Source organism: Bacillus rossius, chromosome 1, assembly GCF_032445375.1.
Source record: "Bacillus rossius redtenbacheri isolate Brsri chromosome 1, Brsri_v3, whole genome shotgun sequence".
Classification (NCBI taxonomy): domain Eukaryota; kingdom Metazoa; phylum Arthropoda; class Insecta; order Phasmatodea; family Bacillidae; genus Bacillus; species Bacillus rossius.
Window position 1 is genome coordinate 87,430,299 of NC_086330.1, and position 25,865 is coordinate 87,456,163.

At 37.7% G+C, this 25,865-nt stretch overlaps 1 protein-coding gene across 5 annotated transcripts in view; it reads left to right on the forward strand.

The window, feature by feature from the left end:
* Positions 1–25,865, forward strand: part of LOC134539281 (protein lifeguard 1-like) — a 55,094-nt gene that overhangs the window by 2,471 nt on the left and 26,758 nt on the right. For 2 of the 5 annotated variants that reach the window (XM_063381143.1, XM_063381121.1), the window contains exons 2-4: positions 8,468–8,532; positions 9,614–9,971; positions 10,835–11,105. In XM_063381143.1, the coding sequence (XP_063237213.1) occupies positions 8,487–8,532; positions 9,614–9,971; positions 10,835–11,105 (675 nt within the window). In that variant the 5' untranslated portion in view covers positions 8,468–8,486. Of the gene's footprint in view, positions 1–7,575; positions 7,735–8,467; positions 8,533–9,613; positions 9,972–10,834; positions 11,106–25,865 lie in introns of those variants that run through there. The other 3 variants (XM_063381153.1, XM_063381132.1, XM_063381110.1) reach the window with 2 other exon arrangements.

Sequence of the window (25,865 nt, forward strand, 5' to 3'; positions counted from 1 at the left end):
GGTCAGCTACAGTATAAATACTTTGAAACTGAACGGACATTAAAAATAATAAAAATTAATTTTAATGGTTGTTTAGTTTTAAAGTATTTATAATGTAGCTGACCTGACCTAACAAACCGGGAAAAAGGGTGAACAGTAGGAACTCACGTAATTTTCTTTTTACGTGATGTAGTCGTTCAACAACGTCGCGAAAAAAAAAACATAATAATACTTGTAAACAAGCAACAATGGTGAACGCGGGAAGCCTACGAATCACTCATCTTTCTGGACATACCCGAATACTCACGTTGGCAAGCCTTCTTTCAACAGACGAGAGGCAAACGCCCGATTGTGCATCTTCGGTTTTTTTTTGTTTATTGTAAAAAAAAAAATTAATTGTAAATAAATATGCAACTCATGAAAACTAATGGTCAATTAGGTTATGTTAGCTACATTATAAATACTTCAAAACATTGTGGATGGTTGATTTGGTTAGGATAGCTACATTAAAAATACTGTGAAATCATGTAAACGGTTTCCTACCGCTGGATAGCTACATATTAAAATGTTATTTGCTAAGCAACCATAAAATGATTTTACAGTTTTTTTTTAATGTAGCTATACTTACCTAATATAACCAACCATCTACAATGTTTTAAAGTATTTTTAATTACTTCTTGCTAATTTTAAGAAAAGAAGGCTTGCCAACGTGAGTATTCGGGTATGTCCAGAAGGATGTGTGAATCGTAGGCTTCCCGCTGAACGCCGCATCAGTGCACATGAAAATTAAAAAATTCCATATCTCCTAAAGTATTTGGAATTTCTGATCTCCGCCGGGTTTAATGAAAAGAGGAAGTTAAAGAGCACAGAATAAAGGCATTTTCGGATTTTTAAAATTTTTTTTTAAAATAATTGCCAAAAAATGAATATTAAAAAATTTGATATCTCCAAAAGTAATTGGAATTTTTTATCTCCGCAGGCGGTTCTGAAAAGAGGACGTAAGATAGCATATAATGAAAGTTATTTCATATTTTTACGATTTTTTTTGGCGCTAATCCGTACAATACATATTTACCTGAAAGTGTACTCAAACGTAAAACAAAATTATGTTTTTCACCATTAAGATTTACCAAGTAGGTACATATTTTTGAAGCTAAGTTCTATAAGGTTACTGTTTTACTTTCATTCGTGCGGCACATGACAAAATTAGAAATATAATCTACTTGTTGCAGGCCATCGGGGTGCATATTTGGTCATGTTAACCTCACGGTGACCTTGTATTTAATTGGCAATGGAGCGTGTGGGACCTGTTGCGTTGTGTGCGTTGTAGCATTGTGACTCCAGCTTAACTTAATGACATCAATACTGTGGTGAAATTACCATGTAAACAAATCCAAATTTTTTTCGATGTAGTTTACAGAGGGCACAAACATGAACGTCTTGGTTCGATCGACAGTGAAGGAGTGAACAGAGCACCTTATTGAATTGGGATAGGCCTTTAAGATTCTCAAGATAAGTTCATTAAATGCAGCCTGTGTTATGAAGGATCCTTACAGATTGCATCAGTAAAGGACTGCAAGCCATACTATCTGGAACCAGCCATGTCTTCCATTAGAACTGCACAGAGTCAAATTTCCATATCATGTATCCAAGTTTATCTCTTCATCTTGATGGTATAATCGAGTATGCATTGATCCTGTGGTACACGATGCTTGCTTGGGTGAATATGTAAAGTCGCAGTATATGCGAAAAAAAATGCTAAAAATCCGAAAATGCTTTTATTGTATGCTCTTTCACTTCCTCTTTTCAAATCAACCGGCGGAGATAAGAAATTTCAAATACTTTAGGAGACATAAAATTTTTTAATTTTCATCACAATACCTGTGTATTCATGCGGCGATTATCATTGTTTCTGGTTTACGAGTATCTATTATGTTTCTTATTTGTCACGTGACAGTTCCGTGATTGGCCAGTATTCAAATGAACCAATACGTGATTATTTATTTATTTATTTATTAATGTTCCGTCGGAGGTATCGCGACGTAGGTAAACGACATCATTTCCTTCTAATGGCAAAGGAAATGTACCCGCCTCCAACTTAGGTGGGTTTTTAACGTTTCTAATTTTAAAGTCTTATTTTTTATTTGGATATTGTTGTGCAAGTAATAAGTAACAAAAAAATTTTACGTGAGATGTTAATGTTCATCATTTGTCCGGGTTTGTTAGGTCAGGTCATTTACATTATACACACTTTAAAACTAAAGAACCATTGAAATTAAATCATATTATTTTTAATGTACGCTTAGTTTGAAAGTATTAATAATGTAACTGACCTGACCTAATAGACCATTTTATTTATTACGCATTCACGAACACACAGCAAAATAACAAAAATGGCTACGGTCGAATGGTTGTACAGGTGTTGTATTGCAAAATTAAAAAATTCAATATCTCCTAAAGTATTTGGAATTTCTTATCTCCGCCGGTTTTAATGAAAAGAGGAAGTGAAAGAGCATATAATAAAAGTAATTTCAGATTTTTAGAATTTATTTTCCGCAAATACTGCTACTCTACATGTTGAGGGCTATCTTCTCCACTGCTTCACGGGGAAAGATGTTTATATGGGCGCCACCACGTGAAATGGGCACGTGGACCCTGGCCGATCCTCTCTCTCAGGGCGTGACGTGACCCATGTGGGACGAGTTACCAGCCCTATTGATTCGCTTATGTCAATCTACACCAAACCTTGCCCGCTCTAGGCGTCGGGCACGCCACACTCGTACAAAGGTTGGATTCTCATTACGTAAAATATAACTCACGACTCAGTTAAAATTTGGTTTAATAACATAACTCACGCCTCCCTACACGTTCTCCATTAAAACAGTAAAAGGCCTGGGCACGGATCAGCTTAGGTAAAGCATGGGCCAACCATGTGGCCATGCGCTATGAGTCTCCTGTGGACTGCGACAAAGAAGCTCGTAACGAGTTATATAAATATTTAATTAAACGTCCCACCGATCGAGAGCGGCCCCGAGGGCTAGAGATTGAAATTATTTAGGAACAAATTATAAAACAGAAATACTTGATCAGATGCACAAAGATTGCGGCTCCCGGGGTGCTGACGCGTCTACTCTCGATGGCTGTTGAAGAGGAACTGGCGACGCTACCCTCACAATGGCGCACTTCCGCCGTACAAAAACCGTTACGTTAATTAATGATCCCGTGCCCTGGCGAAAGTAAAGATAATTACAAAACACAATACTCTTAATTAAAAACCATTAACACTTCTGTAATTATTTAACGTGAGACTTAAAAGAATCGCAACTGAGGTAAAATTCCGGTCCGTACGGATTCGTCCGCGCAACATCTGTAAAACTAGAATATATTATTAAATTAAGTAAAAGAGCGCGTTGGCTTGAACATAAAAACACTGGGGCTAAAAATAAAAGGTTACAATAATTAATTAGGTACATAATTAGGGGCCGTCGCACTGCTTCTACAGCGCCCTCATGAGGGAGGTCCTGGCACGCAATTCAAAACAAACACACGTTCGCGGTGAAATGTCGGGAGGGAAAAGTGAGGAAGGGAGCGGAGCCTGTCCAGGCTCAGGGCGAAGCCTCAGCCGACGTCAATGTTCAAAATTAAAAAATTCGATATCTCCTAAAGTATTTGGAATTTCTTATCTCCGCCGGTTGATTTGTAAAGAGGAAGTGAAAGAGCATAGAATAAAAGTATTTTCGGATTTTTATGAATTTTTTTCGCATATACCGCTACTCTACATATTTACCCTTAAAGTATTTATTTGGGTTAATTTTAGCTTCTAAACACATTAAATATCAATTACCGAATTAAATGTGTCATATCTGTTACCAACAATTTTTTACTAAAAATAGTGTTTAGAATTTTTATAAAACTTAATGTTAATGATTTGAGATGATTATATTCGCTTATTATATTCTTGTAAAGTTAATGAAGTAGCCAAAGGATAAATTTGTACAAGTTTATGGTAATGTACTTGACGAGAAAGTTGTGTACAAATGACGCTCCAAAGGAATACAGGGTTTATCCTAAAGTAATGATACTGGCTGATCCACAGAGTTTCAGTTGCTTGGGGGGGGGGGGGGGAATTTTTGGTGGGGGGTCTTAACTAAGCAAGGAACCTGGTGGCAGTCATGTCTGAGCTCTGACGCAGTGAAGATCACGCGTGGCGCAGAAGCTGTATTTGCAGTGCTCATACTTGGTCCCTAAAGTCCCTAAAAGTCCCTAAAAGTCCCTAAACCAAAATAAAGTCCCTAAAAGTCCCTTTATTCAAAATATCAGTCCCTAAAGTCCTTAAAATAATTTTTTTAAATTGTTTTATTTTTTTCCCCAGCAGTTTTACCAATTCTCAAATAATCAACCAATGGAAATGGTAAGTTTCAACTCGAGACATGGGCCAAAATTATAAGTGATACTGAAGTGTTGTGTGTTGTTTGTGACTGTAAAATAAATGTTTCCAAAGGTTTTGAAAAGATCAGCCATCCCTTAGGCTCAAAAAAACATTAAAAAAATTATGAAAAAAAACTTGGACCCTTTCAGTTAAAACTAACATTGCAAGGTCATGGAGAGTGTTCAAGTGCTTCAACATCAGGACAAGGTCACGGAGTGTGTTCAAGTGCTTCAACATCAGGACTTAGTTCACCAGAGAAGGCAGCACGAACAGTGAAGAATATTATGATATGGGCATGTCTACAGTTAGAACGCTGAAGATAGGTGAGAAGAATGCTTCCATTTCTGCAGAACTTATCCTGGCAATGAAATGTGTTACGGCACATTACTCTTACGCGTCATGCTCCAATTTTAAAGAAATATTCCTAGCTATGTTTCCTCAATTAGATCTTACAAACTTTAATTTTTCTGCTGCTAAAGTTGCATACCTTGTATCAGATGCACTTGGGCCCTATTTTTGGAATAAATTGGTTTAAGATGTAAGGAATTCATATTTCAGCCTATGCTTTAATGAGACAACTAATGATGGTGGACATAAATAACTGCCAATTAGAATTCGATTTTGGTCTGACAAGTCTGGCAAAGTGGAAGATAGACACCTGAAGACACTTTTTATTGGAAGTGCAACTGCAGAGGATTTGAAGAAGAAAATAAGTGACATGCTTGAAGACAGCTGTTTATCTCCAGCTAAACTTGTGACACTGGGCAGTGATGGGCCAAATATGAACAAAAAAGTTTTTATGTTGCTGAGTGACGAAGTTTCTGATTTGAGAGGGCGTGGTCTTGTGCAAATAGGAACTTGTAACCTTCACCATCTTTAAAATGCATTTGCATATGTCTTTATGAATATTGGGACTCTGTGTCTGAACTTGTTGTATTTGTTTACAATTTTTTCCATGATTTATCTGCTAGATTTGATAATTTTCAGAATATCCATCATGAACTTCAGCTTCAGTCCAAAGTTTTTATCAAACATGTTTCCTCAAGGTGGTTGACACTAGGACCAGCAGCTGAGCGACTCCTTGAGCAGTGGCATGCCAAAACAAAGTACTTTCTAGAATTTCTACCATTGAAGAAGCCATCGCTAATGAAGAGCCAGTCCTACATGCCTGAAAAATCCTTTGATGAAAGCTGAAATCCTCTTCGTCATTTCAAGTGCTAAGATGTTCTCGGAGTACTCTTTGATTTTCCAAAAAGAAACTCCCATGATTCATGTGCTGTACAGGCACTTAGAGGAACTTTTAACCAAAATTAGTAATAGAGTTTGTAAACCTGATACAAATCATGACTTTTCATTTGGTAGCATTTCTCTGAGAAGTCCTCAGAACATTTATATAAGTGAAGAAGTTAAGAATGAGCTTAAAAAAGTTAAAGAAGTATAAGCCTTCACCTTCAAGTCGAAAGTTCAAAAACACTTCATTGTGTCAGGGAAATACCTTCAGGAGAATTATAACATAAGAAAAAACTCAATCCTTCATGTCTTGACTTTTCTGGATCCGAAAACTTGTAAAGCTACAAGTAGTGTAGCAAAACTTCTGAAAGTGGCAAAAATGATGCCCTTTGATGTCCGTACAGACTGCCTGATTGATGAGTGGAACATAATTAAAACAGAAACGTTTACAAGAATCGGCCAAGACCTTGAAACATTTTGAAAATAAGTTTTCGAGGTAAAGAATATAATGAATGACTCAAAATATACGGAAGTTATAAAGGTTGTAAAAGCCTGTTTCTCATTACCACATGGTAATAGTGATGTTGAAAGAGGCTTCTCAACATCTGGAAATGTGATTACAGAACAGACAGCTGCTATGAAAGAAAGATCTTTGAATGCACAGTTGAATGTTATAGATGCCTTGAAATTTTATGGTAATAAGCCAGCTTCTGTTCTAATCACAAAAGAGCTAATAGCCTATGGTAGATGTGCAAGAAACAAATACCATCAGTACTTAGAGGAAACCAAACTAAGAGCAAAGAAACTCCTTGAAGAAAGAGAGAAGGAGAGAAAAATTTCAGAAGAAGAAACCTTCAGTATATAAAATCAACAAAAGAAGAAGACGGTTAATGATATGCAAAAAAAATTGGTTGTGAAAAGATGAAATCGAAAAAAAGAATGCAGCTGACAAACTCGTTCAGCAAACTGCATAATGTATAAAATGTGCACTCAAAAGAAAAAGTGTTGAAGTGTTATACATGTAGTTAATGGATTATTAGAAGGATAAAAAGTTTTAAAACTTGAAGAGGACAAGAAAGCTAACAAAGAAACATACTTGCATGCAGACATTGGGGAATAAAGCTTCATCTGTTATAACTTCATTTTTTTGAGAGATCCTCCCAAAAAAAAAGGAATGGAACTGTAAATGGACTGTTTTATCAATGTGAATTTATTGTTATCTATGTAACTTAACAATACACTGTGTTTTTGATTGGTCTTATTTAAATAATCTGTGTATAAGATTTAAAAAAGTTAAATGTTTTGACTGCTGTAAGTACTTTTCGTACGTGGATTTTTCACTTTGTATAAAAATTTTAAATGTGCATTTTATACTTTTCCACTAAAAATTAAATTTAGCCGTATCACATCCAGGGTCAAATCAAAAACACTAGTCAACAAATTTGAATGAAATAAAAAATATACTAACATGTAATGCAAATTAAAATAAGTTAACATTTTGATTTGATCTTAACTGGCTTAGTGGTAGAGGTTTCTCTTAAAATAAACATAATTCTTTTGAATGACTTTTTTTAACTTACACTTTGGCAAAATGTATGTATGTAAAATCCCTAACTAATTAATAGCTCTGTATAGATGAAACGTTGTTTAAAAAAGCTGTTGAATAACATTTTGGTTTAACTTTAAGCAGCATAAAAACCTTTTTTTCATTGGTAGCACATATTTTTCTCGTTCCTAGTTCAGTCCCTTTTTTCAGGGTAAAAGGTCTCTTTTTTAGTGTGAAAGGTCCCTAAAGTCCCTAAAGTTGACTCAAAGAAGCAGTATGAGGCCTGTATTTGAGTTTTTGTCACGTCAGAAAACGTCCAAAATGGAGCGATCACTGGAGCAGTGCTATGTGATTAAATTTTGCTTTCGCCTATGCAAAACCACTTCCGAGGCGCTTGCCGTCGTTAAGGAGGCTTACAAAGACGAAGCCCTGTCAAGGGCCCAGGTTTTTTGGTGGTTCAGTGAGTTCAAGAATGGACGGGAGACAGTTTTGAGACATGGAGCAATCTGGATGCCCTTCAGCGAGTGGCTTGGATGGAAATGTGGCCAAGGTAAAAAATCTCATGGACTCTGTCGTTTCAGTGTAAGATTAAAAATTTGAATATGCGGAAGGTTTGTGCGAAATTGGTGCCAAAGGTGTTGAGTCAAAAACCAAAACTATGATTTAATGTTTCCCTTAAGATGTTGGAGCAGTTGGAAAGTGAACCGGACTTTCTAGACAACGTAATAATAAAATTAATCATGGATTATCCAGTACGACCCCGAAACCCAAGCTTCAAAGTTCGGAGTGGCACATCTCGAACTCCCCACACCCCAAGAAAGTGAGAATGTCAATGTCCAAATGTAAAGACAATGTTCATTGTCTTTTTTGACAAGTGTGGGATGGTCCACAAAGAATTTGTACCCCCGGTGCAAATTGTCTACCTCGTTTTCTATAAAGAAGTCCTTGCGTGTCAGCATAGAGCTGTCGAACGGAAATGACCGTTGATGGCAGATTGCTGGAAACTCCACCACGATAAAGTCTTATGGAAAATTTTTCTTTGACTTTAACGTATGATCATCATTTTTACATCATAAATTTTTGATATGTCCATGTATCAGTTGAAAGAGATTGATTAGGCCTACATGTATGCATCATTTAGTTTTTTCAGAATGTTGATTTCTTATCTGTCAACTACATTGCTTGTTTACTTGTGTATGTTTTTTGCCTCGTGTGCGATGCTGCGCGGTGCTTGTTGTGGACTCGTGGTGTCGAGCGCTGGTTCAGGGGCTTGTATGTTGCAGGAGCAGTTCACCAGCAGACATGTCGTGGGCTCCAAGTGCTCCAGCCGGCTACTATCCGGATAAAGGCAAGTCCTCGTTTGTGTTAACACCAAATACCTTTGGTTAAATAATACCTTCTGTGATGCAGCCTTATGTTAATTGATATCTGTTTGACTTGACCCGTTTGGTTATAATTCTGTTTTTTTGGGTACTCAGCTAAAACTAAGGCTGAATTGTGATGTATAGTAAAATTTATAATAAGCTAAGCACATTTTTTATTGCAGAGATGTAGTCAATATATTGTTTCTAGTTAAGCATGTTTGTGTTTCAGGAAGTTTAATGGTATTCTCTTACTCTCCTTTAACACCATTATAGTACTCAGGTATTGTGCACCTTATGTTAAGTGTGCATTGTAACATTTAGAGCTTCCAGTCGTGACCAGTGACCTTGAGCTGCTAAATCAGTGCTTCATCAGATTTGGTCAAGGTTTATGTTCTTTGTTAGTTCAGTTGGTTTCTCTGAGAAACTTAACTTTCTATGATAATTATAGACAAGTGAGGTGCAGTGGCACGGCAGGGGAACTGAAATTCCATTCAATTTGGAATAAAAATCTGGTTTTGGCCATCCTGATCCCACTAGAATTGGCATGGAGTGGGGCTGGGAACCGTGGTGGCCTGGACTGAACCAAGGGCTTCTTGAGTGCAAGCGGGACGCGCACCACGACACTTTGCTGAACCATGTGCAGCACTATTGGATAGCTTTGTTTATTGCTTCATATATATATATATATATATATATATATATATATATATATATATATATATATATATATATATATATATATATATATATATATATATATATATATATATATATATATATATATATATGTTATGCATATATGTATATATAGTTTAGAATAGTAATGTTAGGTGTTAATGTAATAATCATAATAAACTTTTAAAACTGAAGAAAACTGATACATCACTAGCTATGTAAATTATGCATAGTGTATGGTAAGACAAAGCAGAGAGTAGAGGTTTTTTATGAGTTGTGGAAAACATTTTTGCCAGAAAAATGTTTTTGAGTTTGTGGGTACTCCGTGTTTAAATACAAGTGTACATTGGACATGCAGAGTGTGGATGGACATGTGTGTGTGCATTGCAGATCAGCAGGGATACTATGCGGGCCAGCCGCAGTATCCGCCTGGCGTAGGCCAGCCTCCATACCCCATGAACATGGGGCAGCCACCCTACCCACCTGGCACGGGGCAGCCTCCCTACCCGGCGGGCCCAGGGCAGCCGGCGTATCCCGGGGGCTACCCGTCTGGCCCTGGCTACCCACCGCAGTACACAGCGACTGGGGTGCCTCCCGCAGCACCTGCTTTCACCCATAGCACTAACGTGGGGTTTGCATCCAGCCCGCAGGCGGCCATGTACGGCTCGTCATACAGTGAGGACCCAGGAGACCAGCACATGGAGAACTTCGACTTCAGCGACAAGACCATTCGCCGCGGCTTCATTAGGTGAGAGCCTTCTCCTACTACTGCACAACTATGAGTAGTACATTACGTGCCAGGGTTTGGTTGAGCAGAACTTCAGCAGTCCCATTCTTTGTGGGAGCAATGTTGCAGACTTAACACTTTAAACAATATTGAAAGCATGTTAATATTGTTAATATTAGTACTTGTTTCTATTTGTTGTTCTTTGCAGATAATTCCTTATATTGAGTGCAACATGTTTCTTGTCGTAATACTCGAGATGTAATCGGTATTAAAACAACAGTTTGCTCCAAGGGTGCAGAAAACACTGCAAGCATCATCATAGAATATGGGCGGTTCTGCCCCATTCCCGTACAGCTCAATGGCAACATAGAACCGTGTCGTTATGATTGTCTTCTCGTGACATGCTCATGGCAGACCTTAGGTGTGGAAGGAAAATATGTAGTGGTTAGGCAGACAGAGGAATGTTTATAGATTAACTATGGTAAATTTTATGATATATTTTATAGCTTGTGTCAAAAGCTTGTGCTATCACTGTGACAGGTATTAATTTTTTTAAGTGTAGCTATGGAGGTTATGGATAAGAAAAGATAATGTCAACCAATTTATTTATTTCAGGAACTTCTAGGTTTAAAGTTTGGGGAGGAATATGTTGTGCTCTTGAATAGAGGACAAGCCTGAAGTAGTTTTGAGTTATTCTTTAAATGTGTTTTGGGTTTACGTGGGAATGTGTGGTGTTTGATGCTAAGACTGGGATTTTTGGTGGTTAGTGCTAAGACTGGGTTTTGTGGTGGTTAGTGCTAAGACTGGGTTTTGTGGTGGGTGGTGCTAAGCCTGGGTTTTGTTGTGGTTGGTGCTAAGAGTGGGTTTTTTGGTTTCTGCTGCAGGAAGGTGTACTCAATCCTGATGGTGCAGCTGCTAATCACGCTCGCCTTTGTGTCACTATTCACATTCCACGAGCCCACCAAGAGGTTTGTGCACAAGCACAGTGAGATATGGTGGGTGGCGTTCGCTGTGATGCTGGTGACGCTGATAGCTATGGCATGCTGTACGAACGTACGCCGCAAGGCACCCATGAACTTCATCTTCCTGTTTCTCTTCACTGTGGCGGAGAGCTTCATGCTGGGTGCTGTTGCCTCCACGTACAACGGAGATGCGGTGAGTACCTACAGCCAGTTAAACATGCTCTTACATACTGATCTCAACTACTGGCCAGCCCTAGATGAATAGGAGATGGAAAATGGTTCCGTTACAAATAATGCCAGTTTCTGCATGAGTATAGCGGATCTCATCCTTAATTTGTGCTCTGCTTTATAATGGATATTTACTTTCTCTTTCCAATCCACTTTTTCTGTCATTAGCACTGTGCTTTTTGGGTGTGCTCTGTTACCAGATATACACCATAGAACACATAAAGTTTTAGACAAAACTTGGTAATGTAATGTTATTTTTAAAATGTAATTGAAAATATTATTTAGTAAAGGAAAATTTGGATTAAGAAATTTGGATATAATGTTTCTTTTTTTGTTTATCAATAGCGTTATCTATACTAATAATAAAACTATTTGAGGCAAAAATTCTGTATATTGGATGAAATGTTGGGAAAACTATTAGAAATGGCTACTTACATTATTGAGAACTTAAAAAATATAGTTTTTAAAATTTTTATATCTGTGTGTGTGTTTGTTTGAGCATCAATCGAAAATTACATGCCAGATTTTGGTGACCTTTTTTATTAAAAAGTTCTTTGGCTTACAAAAAAACTAGGTTGTATATAGTAATTACAAAATTCCAACCCTAAGGGGGTGAAAATGGGGTAAATATAGTTTTAAGATAATTATATCTCTGAAACTAATCAATCTAAAGAAAATATATTTGTTACCAATAATTATCAAACATAAACCTTCAGCCGAAATTTTAAATGTTGTGAAAATCAACCCCTAAGGAGTAAAAAAGGGGTAAGTACGTATGTTTTAGAGATGAAAAATAATATCTCCAATATTAATAAGCTTTATAAATAATAATGGTTACCAATAATAGACATATGAATACAAACAACCACAATTTTAACATATGGTGAAATTCAATCCCGAAGGGGTGAAAAAGGGGTAAGTATGTTTTTTAGAGTAATAATTATATCTCTGAATTTTATTAAGTGTAGTAAATGATATTGGTTACAAATAATAAACATATGAAAACTACCAATAATAATTTTTATATTTTGCAAAATTCAATCTTAAAATCTTATTGCTTCTAAGATTAATAATTATATCTTTGAATTTAATTAAGTAGGTATAATAATTGATATTGGGTACCAATAATAAATATAGGAATACAAACAACCACAAGTTTTATAGTTTGAAAAATTCAATCCCTAATGAGTGTAAAAGTTTAAAAGTTAAAGATTAATAATTATATTTCTGGGGCTTTCCATGCCAGATCATCCAGGGGTGTCCACCACACCATCTCAGATTTTGATGAAATTTGGTACAAAGTTACTTCAGACAAATATAAGAACCCCTATTTTTAATTTTTGGAATATTGGCTCTAGTTTGGAATTTAAAGCGCTTTAAAGTTTCCCTCTTGTTTGGTGGAATTTTTAAAATCTGCAATCAAAGTTTAGTGACACATCCAGCTTACGTTTGTAATAACAGTTATTAATGTAGAATCGTGAAATTCACCGTACTTATTCATAATTTTTTTTAGATTTCAAATATAACTTGTAAAATGTAATTAAATTCCCAGAAGTATGGGCAATTTATGTTTTAGGAAGAGGAAAAAATGAATTGCAAAAAATTGTAAAAATCAGTTCAGTAATCATATTATGACTTTTTTTCTATTAATCTTTACAATCTCGGGCTTGATACAATTAGAAAGAGCACAAAATTTTCTACAAAACACAGTAAAACCTTTTTGTTGCAACCCCATTTATTGCGACCACCTCTCTATTACAACCCGATTTCGAGGAACCGTGAAAAAATTGCCGAAAATCCGAAGAAAATCGGACAGAAAATAAGTTTCTTGTGGTGAGTAGCGTGTTACTGCGTTTCTCTTGCTGAGTGCTGTACTGCCGTAGGCAGCGCATATCTAAAAATAGATACCACTTCCTATCGACCGCTGTCAGCGCTTGACAACCCCCATTCCACGTCCCTTTGCCGGCAGGGTGCAGATAAAGGTTTTTGTGGCAACGTGTTTACGTTTAGCTTTTTGCGAGTGTCTAGTGTGGTTAAGGCAAAGCTACCTGCTGGATTTCTCTTAATTTTGATTACTATCAGTTGACAATGTTTGCTTAGTTTTGGAAGTCCGATATATTTTCTGGCTTGAATTTGTGGACTATTGTTGATGACTTATGCATGCAGGTTTTTTCTTTCTTTTTTCCGATTTTGTGTATTATGACTTAATAAATAAAATATCATTAAATATTAATTACTATTAATACAATGCAGGAAAAACCCTCTGGCCGCAGCGTGTGAACATGGTAGTCGGCCGCTCGCTCGCCCTTGCTCACCCTCTCCCCGTACCGTGCGCTGCGGCCGATCTTGGATGCTGCTTGTACTTGTTAACAATCACGTTATCTGCTTCATTTTAACGAGAGTAAAAATATAGTAAAACTTGCAACCGCGCTGCTGCGTAACTCCAGCAACAGTGCGATTAGCAACTCTTCCCCACACTCATGCCCCAAGGCCAACCAAAGGTGAATAGCTTATTCCCTTATTCCCCGGGCAATGTGTGAGTACCATTATAAAAACACAAAAAATTAAGTGCAGTCAACATTTACTATCAGACCTACATAGCATTACAACCCCCTCCACGTATACATTGCATGAAACACATAAATGCCCTATACAAAAAAATATATATATAAAACTATAGTTGAAAAAAAAACTAAAGTTTTTTATTTTGTCCTGTGCGCGCACTTTCCCGTTTGCTCGCGGCTCATACGGCAGTCCTCATGATGATACGTAAACGTACTTGATCTGTGTCCGTGCACTCCATCCAAATTCTGACTATGTGGGCCCGAGTGACAAGTTCATTAACTTCTTTAAGTTCATTCATCCACTACAAAAATCATTGCCGGTCCTGAAGAAAGTCAAATTATGTCGCGAATCACAGTCTATTTTAGCATGTAGTATTTCACAGCCCCGACCTTCGCCTATTCTGGCCATAACAAGTATGTGCGTCGACTGCTTACTTTGACCATGTTGAGTGGGGCCCCAGCTGGTGGTCAACGCGCCTCCGCGCCGCTGCCACACCGCGGGCTAGACGGTCGCACCGAACCATCCTCCTGCTGTCGAGTCCGGCTTGCAAGTCCCGTACCGCACACTCGCGCGCCACCGCTGAGCGCGTCACTCGGCTACGTCACCATCGAGCTTCTTCGGCCGTCCTCGGGTACACTCGAAACGACACCCACACATGACTAGACAGCCGTTGAGCAAACGGTTTCACGTTCTTAGAGTCCTCCTAATACCATTAAATAAAAAAAACTAATAAACATAACTGTGAATAATGAAATAACAATAACCAAATAATTAAATTATTAATTACAAAAACAGTTACCGGAAACGGTAACATACTGTCAGCAAATTGATAAAAGCTTTATGTGTCCGCAAAACAGGGCACAACACTGGCCCGCCAGTGGTTTTCATTCAAAACGTGGCTAAAGAACTTGCATGGATCAGGCTGAAAACATCCGGCAATACGTGTAGGTTATAAGGAATCTTGTTATGAATTGAGATGTTATGTTTTTTGAGTAGATATACACAGCGACCGACTGGATGCCCCGCCTCGACTTGTTTTAACTGTCGCAGCGATGTTTATTATGACCGCTCAAGCAATTTTCTTTTCCCAAGGGTTGACAGAAAAAGGTCGCTTCACCCAGCATAAAAGAAAGGCTACGCCACTTATTCCCCACGCAGGAAACTCACTGGCTGCCGCCTGTCTCCCGCACATTTATCTTTCTTCTAACATTCCACGTCTCGCCTCTCGCGCGAGCAAGAAGGGTGAAATGAGCATTTTCTCACTGAAGGTTTTTCAAAGGAGAGCGAAGTTGGGGTGTTATAAGGGAGGACACTAGATGGTTTGTGTGTCTGGGAGGGATGAGCTAGCCTTGAGGAATGTTACCGAGGGGAGGGAGGGGTGAGCTTATGCGTCATGAAGCCGCTGCCGCCGGCCAGCCAGGCGAGCTTAGTGTGCGCCCACTCGCATTGCAGAACCTACCGCTGTCATATTTTTAAAGGACATGTCCCATTATTTTTTTGTTATTATTATATGAACATTATTGGAAGTAGTAAAGCCCTGACACAAAAATACGCTGTGTGTTAAAATAAACAGATTTTAATGATCTTTCATTTCTTTTCTTTCTTTTTTTTTTTTTTTTTTTTGATTTTCACATTTTGGTCAAAATGTCCAATTTTTTGACGGTTCCCGAGAATGTATTCGTAAAATCACTGCTTCGTTAAATCCGGGGTTCGTGACATCGGGGTTCTAGTGTATTTAACTACGGCAAGCAGAAAACGTACATGTAAACTAACCAGTAAACATAAACTATCTTTTTACATATTTTCTTTAGAGGTGGCCTGTAGGGCGACGGACTTGTCATGAAGGTTGAAGTGGGTTTAAAGCAAAGCCGTCTAGGATTGTGAGTGACAGCATCCTGCCATTGAACGGCTGGTTTCTTAGCGAGTAGCGTTTAGGGAAGGGGGGGGGGGGGGGGTTGAAATCAACTGAAAATTTCTGAAAACATCTATTACGACCCCCCCTCTATTACGACCCTATTCCTGGGAACCGTGAAGGGTCGTTTCAGAGAGGTTTGACTGTAGTTAGTTAAAATTTGTGGATATTTACCTTCCTTCTTTATAAAAGCTGTTTTTTTTTTGAAAGAAGTGGTTAAAATGATTATATGTCAGTTTTAAGTTTACAAAATAATTGGTACATGTAAAAGAAAATATGTAGTAAAATTTTTATTGCACAAATGTTTGAAATAATGATTTAGCCTTGTTGGAAATGCACATTTAATATACTCTAGGCCTATATATGAAAAATACAAATGAAAAGGAGAAGAAAATGTTTGGTCACTCAATCAGTTGGCATAATATTGCATCTTATTGCTTAAATGTAGTTGATGTAATATATTGCATTATATAAATGTTTACTGTAGGGTGATCTCATAGAAGATATGTCCATCACAGGTTGTCCAGTGTGTGGGAGTCTTGGGAGCTGCTATTTTTCTGTGCACTTCACCAAGTTGTCTGGGATTGTTTAATCTATGACAGTTAATGTTTGAGTGTTGACATGTAGCTGGTTTTATTTATTTATTTTTGATCAGTTATATGCTTTGTATTTTCTTACTGAAGTGGGTAAAACAAACAGTTTTTTTACAATCTACAATGTCTACTAGTTTATATCAAAAGTGTAATGTAGGTCTTTTTTATTAATTCAGTGTGTTATATAAATACAGTAAAATACTGTTGAGACATTTTTCAAGGAACTGTATGCTGAAAGCTTATTAAAAGGGAAAACTTCTTAAAAGGGTAATACATAGTTCAAATTCTGTTGTTACATAAAAACAAAATTTACTCAATTGAAATACTGTATTAACTCAAAAATTACACTTCGTTATGCACTGTTTTTCACAACACTTAACATGTATTATGCTTGATAACCTTAATATCACCCTTAAAAAGATCGCAAACTAATAATACTCTTACTTGTGGTTAACAGTTATTGTTTACTGAGCACGGTACAAAGTTTGCGCACTGCTTACAAAAAATAAAAAAAATGCAAACAGGTCAACAAATATTGGCTGGTCGGTGGTAATCTGGTTTGTTGTGTCGTCACGTGGTATAACTCAAATAGGGAAAATGGAACAGCTGCTCAGTCTATAAGAATACAAGCAGATGTTTGGTTGAAAAATTAACTTGTAACAGTGAGTGGCGTGTGGTACAGGTTTCAACAGTCATGTGTGTTTATCATTCGTCAGATATTATGCCATGAATAGGGGAAATGGCATGCAGATTAAGCAGCCTAGTCTATATGAATGCAAGCAGATGATGTGTCGATAAATTCACTTGTTACTGAGTGTGGTGTGTGGCACAGGTTTCAACGGTGATGTTCAGTACATTTTATTTAGATATAGTTTGGAAAAAACGTAAATTTTAAAAAATTAACGCTAAATAGAGTTTAAAAGCTTAAAGATAAACATTATTATTTAATTTTTTTTTCCACAAACACTGAACGTTACATGCGGGAATAAACCATTAACGCAAACGTTATGAATGGGAAAAATTAACATAGGTATACATATATGGAAATATGATCAAGGGAATAAATATATGAACTTAATAAGTGGGAAAACTTATGCGGAAACATCTTAAGTGAGTTTTACTGTACATACACGGGCCAGAAGGTAATGCTTAATATTGCTAAAATTCCTAATTAAGAAAAAAATTCTGCTTTGGAGGATATATGGATTCTCACTGCATTTGAATTCAAGTATTTGTTTACATCACTATGCATCACTCATTAAATATCACGGGGAAGCATTTAAAAAATGTTGTGACCCAGCAAAGAAGCACAATAAGTATTTAAAAAGTTGTATAAGACCTAGATCTCTTCAAATTGCCAAATATGTGAAAAGGAAAGCTGGTGTTTTGTTAGTTCCTGGACAAAAGCTGTGTTTCAACTGTAGGATGAAGTTACTTCAAGAACAAGAGTTTGAAAATTCACCCAATAATTCTAACAAAGAGGAAGGCCCAGACCCTTACAGGCTTACACCTACGAAGGAAAACCTTAGTGACACTACACCATTTGAAAAGGAAGGTTTGAATTTAAGCATGAGCACTCTTGATGTATCACCCTTAATACTAAAAAATACTTTCAAAGCGTTCAAAATTAGTGTATGGTAAAAGAAAGACAGCTGAAGTCAAAAGTAAGGTGAAATCAAAAATAGCAGCAGTTTTGAAGCTACCAGAAGATGAATTGCAGTTTGAAAGAAGTACTGATGAAGACTTACGTAAAGAGTCAGTTATTAAGAGGAATGCAAGTAACTTAAATTTTTGTGATCAGTCAGATAAAAGAAAAATTGTATTATGCAACATTGATAAGGAAGAAGTTACATATTTTACGAGTTGCACCTAATTCCTGGTCACGAAAGAAAATTTCAACAGAATTCAATGTTTGTGAGTACACAGCAAGAAAATTACGCCAGGTGGTGAAAGGAATTCTTTCACATCTTGAGCCATCTAAAGGTCACTCAAAAAATTTCTGCTGAAGTTGTTGAAAAAGTTACCAATTTTTTTGAAGCAGATGAAAACAGCACACTAATGCCAGGTGCCATAGATATGGTTAGTGTTGCTGTTGCAATGGGGGTTCAGATTTTTAGATATATGTACTTGGCTCTATACCTAGGGCGCCACCACATGTGTTAGGGGCATGTGGACCCGGCGACTCTATTCTCAGGGCCGTGACGTTGCCCATGTGCAGCGAGGCCCGTTTCCCCCAGTATAAATAATAAACACATAATTACATCTCCTCTCAGTGGGGGTACACTATTTATTCAAACACACAATAAGGTAGGCTCTCGAAGGCGGCCTACACGCCTCGGTCCTCTCCCCGCGTGGCTACGTGCACAAAAGACACTGATATGTTAATTAAATAAAACCTTCTACTGCCTGAGGTAAGTCCTGAAGTTAAAGAAAATGATTTATATAAATTAAATGGCCAGATGGACGCGGATCAGTAACAGTCGATAGTTGCAGACGATGGGAGCATGAGACTCCTTGCCTCAGGCAGCGATGGCGACCGACTACCTTCCGGCGTGCCCTCGAGGCGGGTCCACCACTCACATCCGGCCAACGGCTGTTAACATGTATTTAAATAAAGCGTGCCACCAGAAAAGGAATGAACATACATAAACCCTTAATTAAATTAGTCTATTGGCTGAAAACAATAAAATTACATAACTAATTTAATATTAAAATAAAGTCTCCCTCGGGAATGTTTGTCCTCGCTCTACATAATTCAGGGGCGAAGCACTGACGTCACACCGGTGGGCGTGGGCCGACACACGTGCACACACATACATTACGGCGGGTGGTTTGAAACGCCAGGGTCATAGAGGGTGGTGGTGGGAGGAGGCGGCCTGCAAGTGCGAGACGTGAGGCTTATCTGGCTTAGGGAGGGCGTAGTCCCGGTCGATGTCAGTGTATACAAAAATTTTTATGAACAAAAGCACCTTATACTATGTAATCTTTTGGAACTATGCACAGCATACAGAGAGAAATTTCCTTGTGATAAAGTAGAATTTTCTAAATTCTGTGAGCTGCGGCCAAAATGGTGTGTCACAGTTGGTAAGCCAGGTATACATTCTGTCTGTGTTTGCTCAATACACCAAAATATAATCCTTCTTTTAAGTGCTATGAATTTAGAAAAATCAAAACTAAATACCTTATCAATTTACTGGTATGTGATAGTGAAAACTTTGATTGCATGTTAAGAATATGTCCTAACTGTCCAAATCCTGAAAAGTTACAAGAATACATAAGAAACATTTTTACTGACTTTGATGATGAAGATGCAATTCAGTTTTCACAATAGGTAGCTATTGATCGCAGCCATTTACAAATGTTGGTCCTTCCTTTATGTGAGTTTATTGATCTGCTTTTGAAGAAACTGGCGACTTTAATACTACACTCATTCGTCTCTAAACAGTAGTCAAACTATGTGAAACAGAGGTAAGAAATATTCAGCCAAATGAAATAATACTAGTTTTCATGGACTTAGCAGAAAACTATTATTTTGCTATCCAAGATGAAATTAAGTTCTATCATTGTGTGCATTCTGCTTGCACATTACATCCAGTAATTCTGTACTTCAGAAAGGATGGAGAAACATGTAATGTGTATTAGTGCTTTATCTCAGATTACGTAAACCATTAGCTTCAAAGTAGATTGAGCTTACTAATTCATGAAGATTTCCTTAACATTAATCAAGTGGAGTATATCACAGACGGTTGTGCAGCATAATACAAGAATTTTAAAAAGTATTTTCAACCTCCGCTATCACTGGGAAGATTTTGATTTAAAAGCTTCTTTGACCTTTCATTCAACAAGTCATAGTTAAACAGCTTGTAATGGTGTTGGGGGATGTGTTAAAAGGAAAGTATATAGAATGAGCTTGCAAAGACCTTATAAAGATCAAATTTTGATCTGAGCAGATGTTTCAATTTTGGAATGAATACTTTACTAAAATCAAGTTTCAGCTGATCAAACACGACGACGTTCATGCAGTCTAAGAAAAGCTTAACCCGTTCCCTGATTATCCCGAGTTAACTCGGGCTATTAAGCGTAATAAAAATATATTATCCCGAGTTTACTCGGTCTTTAAGTGGTTTTCGGGTTGAAAATTTACGAACCCGAATACACCCGTATATTTACTGTATAAATGCTACGCAATGCTCCACTCAGATTTTACTGCGTACCGAGCCAGCGAGGCTGGCTTCTTCTGCTTCCGCAAGCAATCACTAGATTGTGCTGCTTGTATTATCTGCTATTCTTTCATGTATTGCGTGTTGCCTTCTGCGCCGTGTCGATTGAGCACGTTTTTGACATATTGTATTTTGTTTTCTGCTTAGTTTACATATTGCAAGTGAATACCCATAATTGTAAAATTTGAGATCATCATAATTACGAGTTTCTTTTATTATTTATTTATTATAAGTGACTAAAATACCGTATTTACTTGCATATAGGTCGCCATCGCATATAGGTCGCACCCATAATTTGAGGTCTTGAATTTGGTATTTAAGATTCCCCCCATATAGGTCGCACCAGTAATTTAATGACGCGAATGGCCGGCGCGCCGTGCACGAAAGAGTTAACGGGTACTGTAAAACTCCGCTACTACGAGAGCTGATAATGGCGTGATAAATTGTTGTAACAACAAGTACTCGTAAAAACCGAATATAGAAAATTGAAGTCAAGTTAGATTCCTGACTTCTTAAAATGTCCTAATTGTAGACTATAGCTCAACTACAGTGCTTTGTATTGAAAAAATGCACAGAATAAAAATTGTAGTAAATTTAACTATGAATAAAAAAGGCCTGTTATGATTTCTTATATCTACAGCGGTTTTCGTTATGGGTTCCGATAAATACTCACGCTAAGTGAATTTACGTCACGCGAGTTCCGGCTATGCTAGCCGGCTGGTTGTTATTTTCGTTCAAAACGTGGCGAAGGAACTTGTGTGGATCAGGTAGAAAACATTCGGCTATAAACGAAAGATATAAGAACAATGCTATCCTGAAATGCTGTGACATGTTTTTGGAGTAGATAATCACAGCGACAGACCGACAGGATGCGCTCCCACCCTTGCCGTCAGCAATGTTTATTTTGACAGCTCAAGCAATTATCTTTTCCACGACCCTTCACAGCGTAAAAAAAAGAAGAAGAAAAAAACACGTTCGAATGCAGATGGAAAAGTAACTATGCAGTAAAATAAATATATTTACGGCCCTGCTAAATTTTTCTATTCAATAAAATTCAAGGTATTAGTGAATTTTCAGCAGAAACTGCTGTGTGACTAATAAACAAATTGTATCATAATAACTTAAACTTATAAAGTATTTATTAACGGCGAAGGATAGTCTTATAAGCCCGTAAAAATATTTATTTTACCGAGAATGGACTACACAACCTGGCTTTTGCCGCACGCTGTGTGGGACGGGAGGAGGATGCTGACAGTTTCTCACGCAGAAGGTTGAAATGAGGGAAGGAATGTGTTGAAATGTTAGTTGGAAAAGGGGGGAGGGTGTTTTTACATGGTTTGTGGCTCTGGGAGGGATGAGCCTTGAAGAATTAGCAGGGGATGGGAGAGGTAAGCGTCACGTCACATATGACATCAAGCCGCCGCTACCGCCAGCCTGGCCGGACGAGTTTCTTATGCTCTCACAGAAGCTACCGCTACCACAGTGGCTTTTCGTGCGATAGTGGACGCGCCGAGCTCGGCTAGACACTGCCGCGTGGACAGTCTAGAGGGGTGGTATCTATTTTTAGCCGTCTTTTGTATGCCTGCCTGCTTACAGTACAGCTCTCGCCAAGATAAACGTGAACACATAGCGCCTAACAAAGTGTAACAGACTTGTTTTTCAGCCGATTTTACTCAAATTTTCGACTTTCTCTGCTCAAATTTTTCACGGTTTTTCAAAAAAAGGTCATATAAATGGAATGGACGCATCAGAGGGAGGTCGCATTGGCGGGATTCTACTGTATTGCAAAAAAAATTCTTCAAAAATTTTAAAAAATTTTTCTTCACATATAGGTTGCACTTGATTTTTTACCCATCAAATCTGATAAAATTGCTGCGACCTATATGCGAGTAAATACGGTATATGTTTTTACTGACAGTTTATTTTTTATAACTCAATGTAAATAAACTGAAGTTTTGACAGATCTTACATCCTAAAATGGATAGTGATGATAGTAATTGCAGTGATAGTGATATAGTAAGTATCGATGGCGATGTTGAAGAATCTGGTAGCGAATCATCATGTTCAGAAGGTGAGTGCAGTTCAGACTCCGACAGTTCTGTTGACTGGTCGGCTTTGCGACAGTGGTGCGAGATAGACAAAACACAACAACCTCGTCCTCCACCACCACCAAGATATCCTTTCAAAGGTATTCCAACAATGAATTTCCAGCTACCAGGAGATGAAAGCGATGATTTGTTGGAGTATTTCAAATTGTTTTTCTATGACAAATTACTCGAAATCATTGTTTCTGAAACAAACCGATTTGCAGAGCAAACTGAAGCCGAACAACTAGGTTCATCAAAACAGTTTCGTCCCACTACAAAAGAATAAATTATTGTTTTTTTGGCTGTGATAATATTACAGAGCATTGTGACGTTGCCTGAACAACAGCTCTATTGGTCGAAAAATCCTTTGGTTTCTGTTCCAGTTTTTTTAAAAATACTGTCCTACCGTCGTTTTGTTGAACTGAAACAATATCTACATTTTTCTAACAACGAATTTTACAATGCTGAAACTCACCCCAACCCAAAATTAAATAAAATTTGGGAAGTGTATGAGAACCCAGAGAAGAAATTTTTTGGTTTCTACACACCTGAAAGAGACCTTACAATTAATGAAAGCTTGCTGTTGTACAAGGGGAGACTAGGATGGGTTCAGTATATTCCAAATAAGCGTGCCAGATTTGGAATAAAAACTTTCATGTTATGCGAGTCGAAAAGCGGCTACGTGGTCTCTACCATCATATACACAGGGAAAGGTACTTCACTGAATGAAGAGTTCAAAGAACTTCCGATGTCATCTCAAGTTGTGATGACTCTCATGAAGCCCTTTTTAGACAAGGGATATTGTCTCACTACAGACAATTTTTATACATCACCACAACTTGCAGATATTCTGATTTCTCGCAACACTGACACTTATGGCACAGTAAAAATGAACAGAAAAGAAATTCCAGCCCAACTTAAAACAAAAAAAAACTGAAAAGGGGTGAAATTACAGCTTTTCAGAGAGGAAAAGTGATGGCTCTTCGATGGAAAGACAAAAAGGATGTCATTCTTCTCAGCACCATCCACAATGCAGATACGGTCGAAGTGAAAACTGCCTCTAAAACTGTAACAAAACCAAAGGTAGGTAGTTGACTACAACAACACAATGGGAGGAGTTGATTTAGTTGATCAACATATGTCCACTTCCTAGGAAATGTGGAAAGAAATATTAAAAGAAGATTTTTTTCCACCTAATGTAATTAGCATTGTGGAATTCCTATGTTATGTACTGCAAACAAGGTGGCAAAAAATCTCCGCTACAGTACAGAATGACAATTGTCCAGGATATATTTGAAAAGTATCGCCCGTTTGTCACATCTCCATCTCAGGGACGTCCAGGTACCACAGCACATCCTCTTCGTCTGACAGGAAGGCATTTTCCTGATATGATACCAGCTACTGAGAAGAAAGCCAACCCAACAAGGCAATGCGCCATGTGCAGCAGAGTACGTGACTCAAATGGCAAGAAAATCCGCAGAGAAAGTCGTTACTTCTGTGCAGACTGCAACGTTCCTCTGTGTGTAGTGCCGTGTTTTCGTGTGTATCATACCTCACACAAGGTAGAATGAACCACATGGTATAATGTGTTTTATTCCTTAGTGTTTGAAGTAAATAAGTCGACAAAGAATTAGTGACATATACAATTTTGTGCATGGAAATTTATGACACGAGTTAACTCGGGATAATAACTATTGGAAAATAAAAAAATCAATATTTATATGAAATTAATAAATAAATATATCAAACTTATGTGCAATGTCATAGGCAAATAAATTTTTTATCGAATATGCAATAAAAAAAATTGATGTTTTTGGATAAGCACTGTTGATTTTATTTGTAAGGGAAGGGGTTAACAAGCATTTTTCAGAGTTCACAACTGGTCCTGGTACAAGGTCCTGGGACTGTCTCATCCTACTATCTTAAACTATAATAGTAGCTAAGTGAATTAGCTCTGATAAGAATTTTTCGTTAGATTACTCTTTGACGGAAAAAACAGAATCAAAATTGATAAGTGTTACATTGGGTTAGTGCTTGAAAGAGATGAATATGCAATGATTAAGTTTGTGCACCCTCACGGGCCAGCTAAATTATTTTACTGGCCAGAAAGATTCATGTTGGGTGTCATTAGTCAACATTAATTCACTGTTGATGTTCTGGAACTTGATACTCGGGTTGAAAGGGTGCATTATAAACTGACATCCATGAGTAAGAGAAAAATTATATTAAAATAGTCAAAATGGAATCAGTTTCTTCATAGTGTGGCCAACTCCCCTTATGCCGGGGTAGTTGTACACGTCCGCACCAACCACGCCAGTCCCGTGTACGCGTCACTAACAACATCCTGGGTTTCTAATGGATTTAAGCTTAAAAGACGCACATAGACTGACTTAACAAATGGCAAGTGCGCAAAAAGCTGTACTAGCATACTCAACTAAATTTGACAATCCTGGAAACTCTACAGTGATAGGCAGAATAATGAGTTAAAAAACCAATGATCCTGAAAATTAAATTCTTTCCAAACAATGTATAGTCATACCAAAAAAGGGAATGGGCCTTATAAGGTAAACTCTAGGTGGCATTTTAAATTGATATAATTGAATTAACAGACAAACGACATTTGGTTACAGACAAAAATTACAGAAAAATAAATTCTAAACCAAAGTCCCAAAAGTCTCTTACGGAGGAGTGGGGGGATAAAAATTATGACGTTCTTCAGGCCTTATATTCCACAACGCTAAATCCAGTCGCCGCACTATGTTTTCAAAAACACATCTTCTTTAAACCAGGCTTCATACCAGCAGGAAAAATATAGTACTAAAATCCAGTCGTGTCACTTACTTGGTGCTAAAGCATACCTTTGATGCAGTAGACTATCGGGGCCGGGCATAAACCCCACTCACTATTGCGCTACTAGCAGTGCGATGCTTCTGTGGCTTGTCACCTGCCACACACCGTCGCGCGCTTGCGTAACACCGCGTTTTTTGCTTTGCGAAACTAGCCATGGCATTACCATCACTGGAAGTGAAGTAGTGATAAACAAAAAATTACCATCCAAATCGCCGGACCGTGCGAAATTCCACTTTTCATAAAATCCATTTAAATAACATTGACTGCAGCAAACCAAAGCAATTTTCGATGATTACAGACTTGCTGTTAACTCTCGTTCACGTAAGGAACCAAAAGGTAAGTCCCCCATGGCTGGGATCAGAGTTCGCACGGGCTAACACTGCATACTTCATGAGCAGTGCCGCAAAAAAAAAAGGTTCATCGCGGCTGGCGGTCAAACACACAGTCCCACGCAATCAGCTGGGAGTGGAATCACACTCGTCACGTCACCTGACGTCA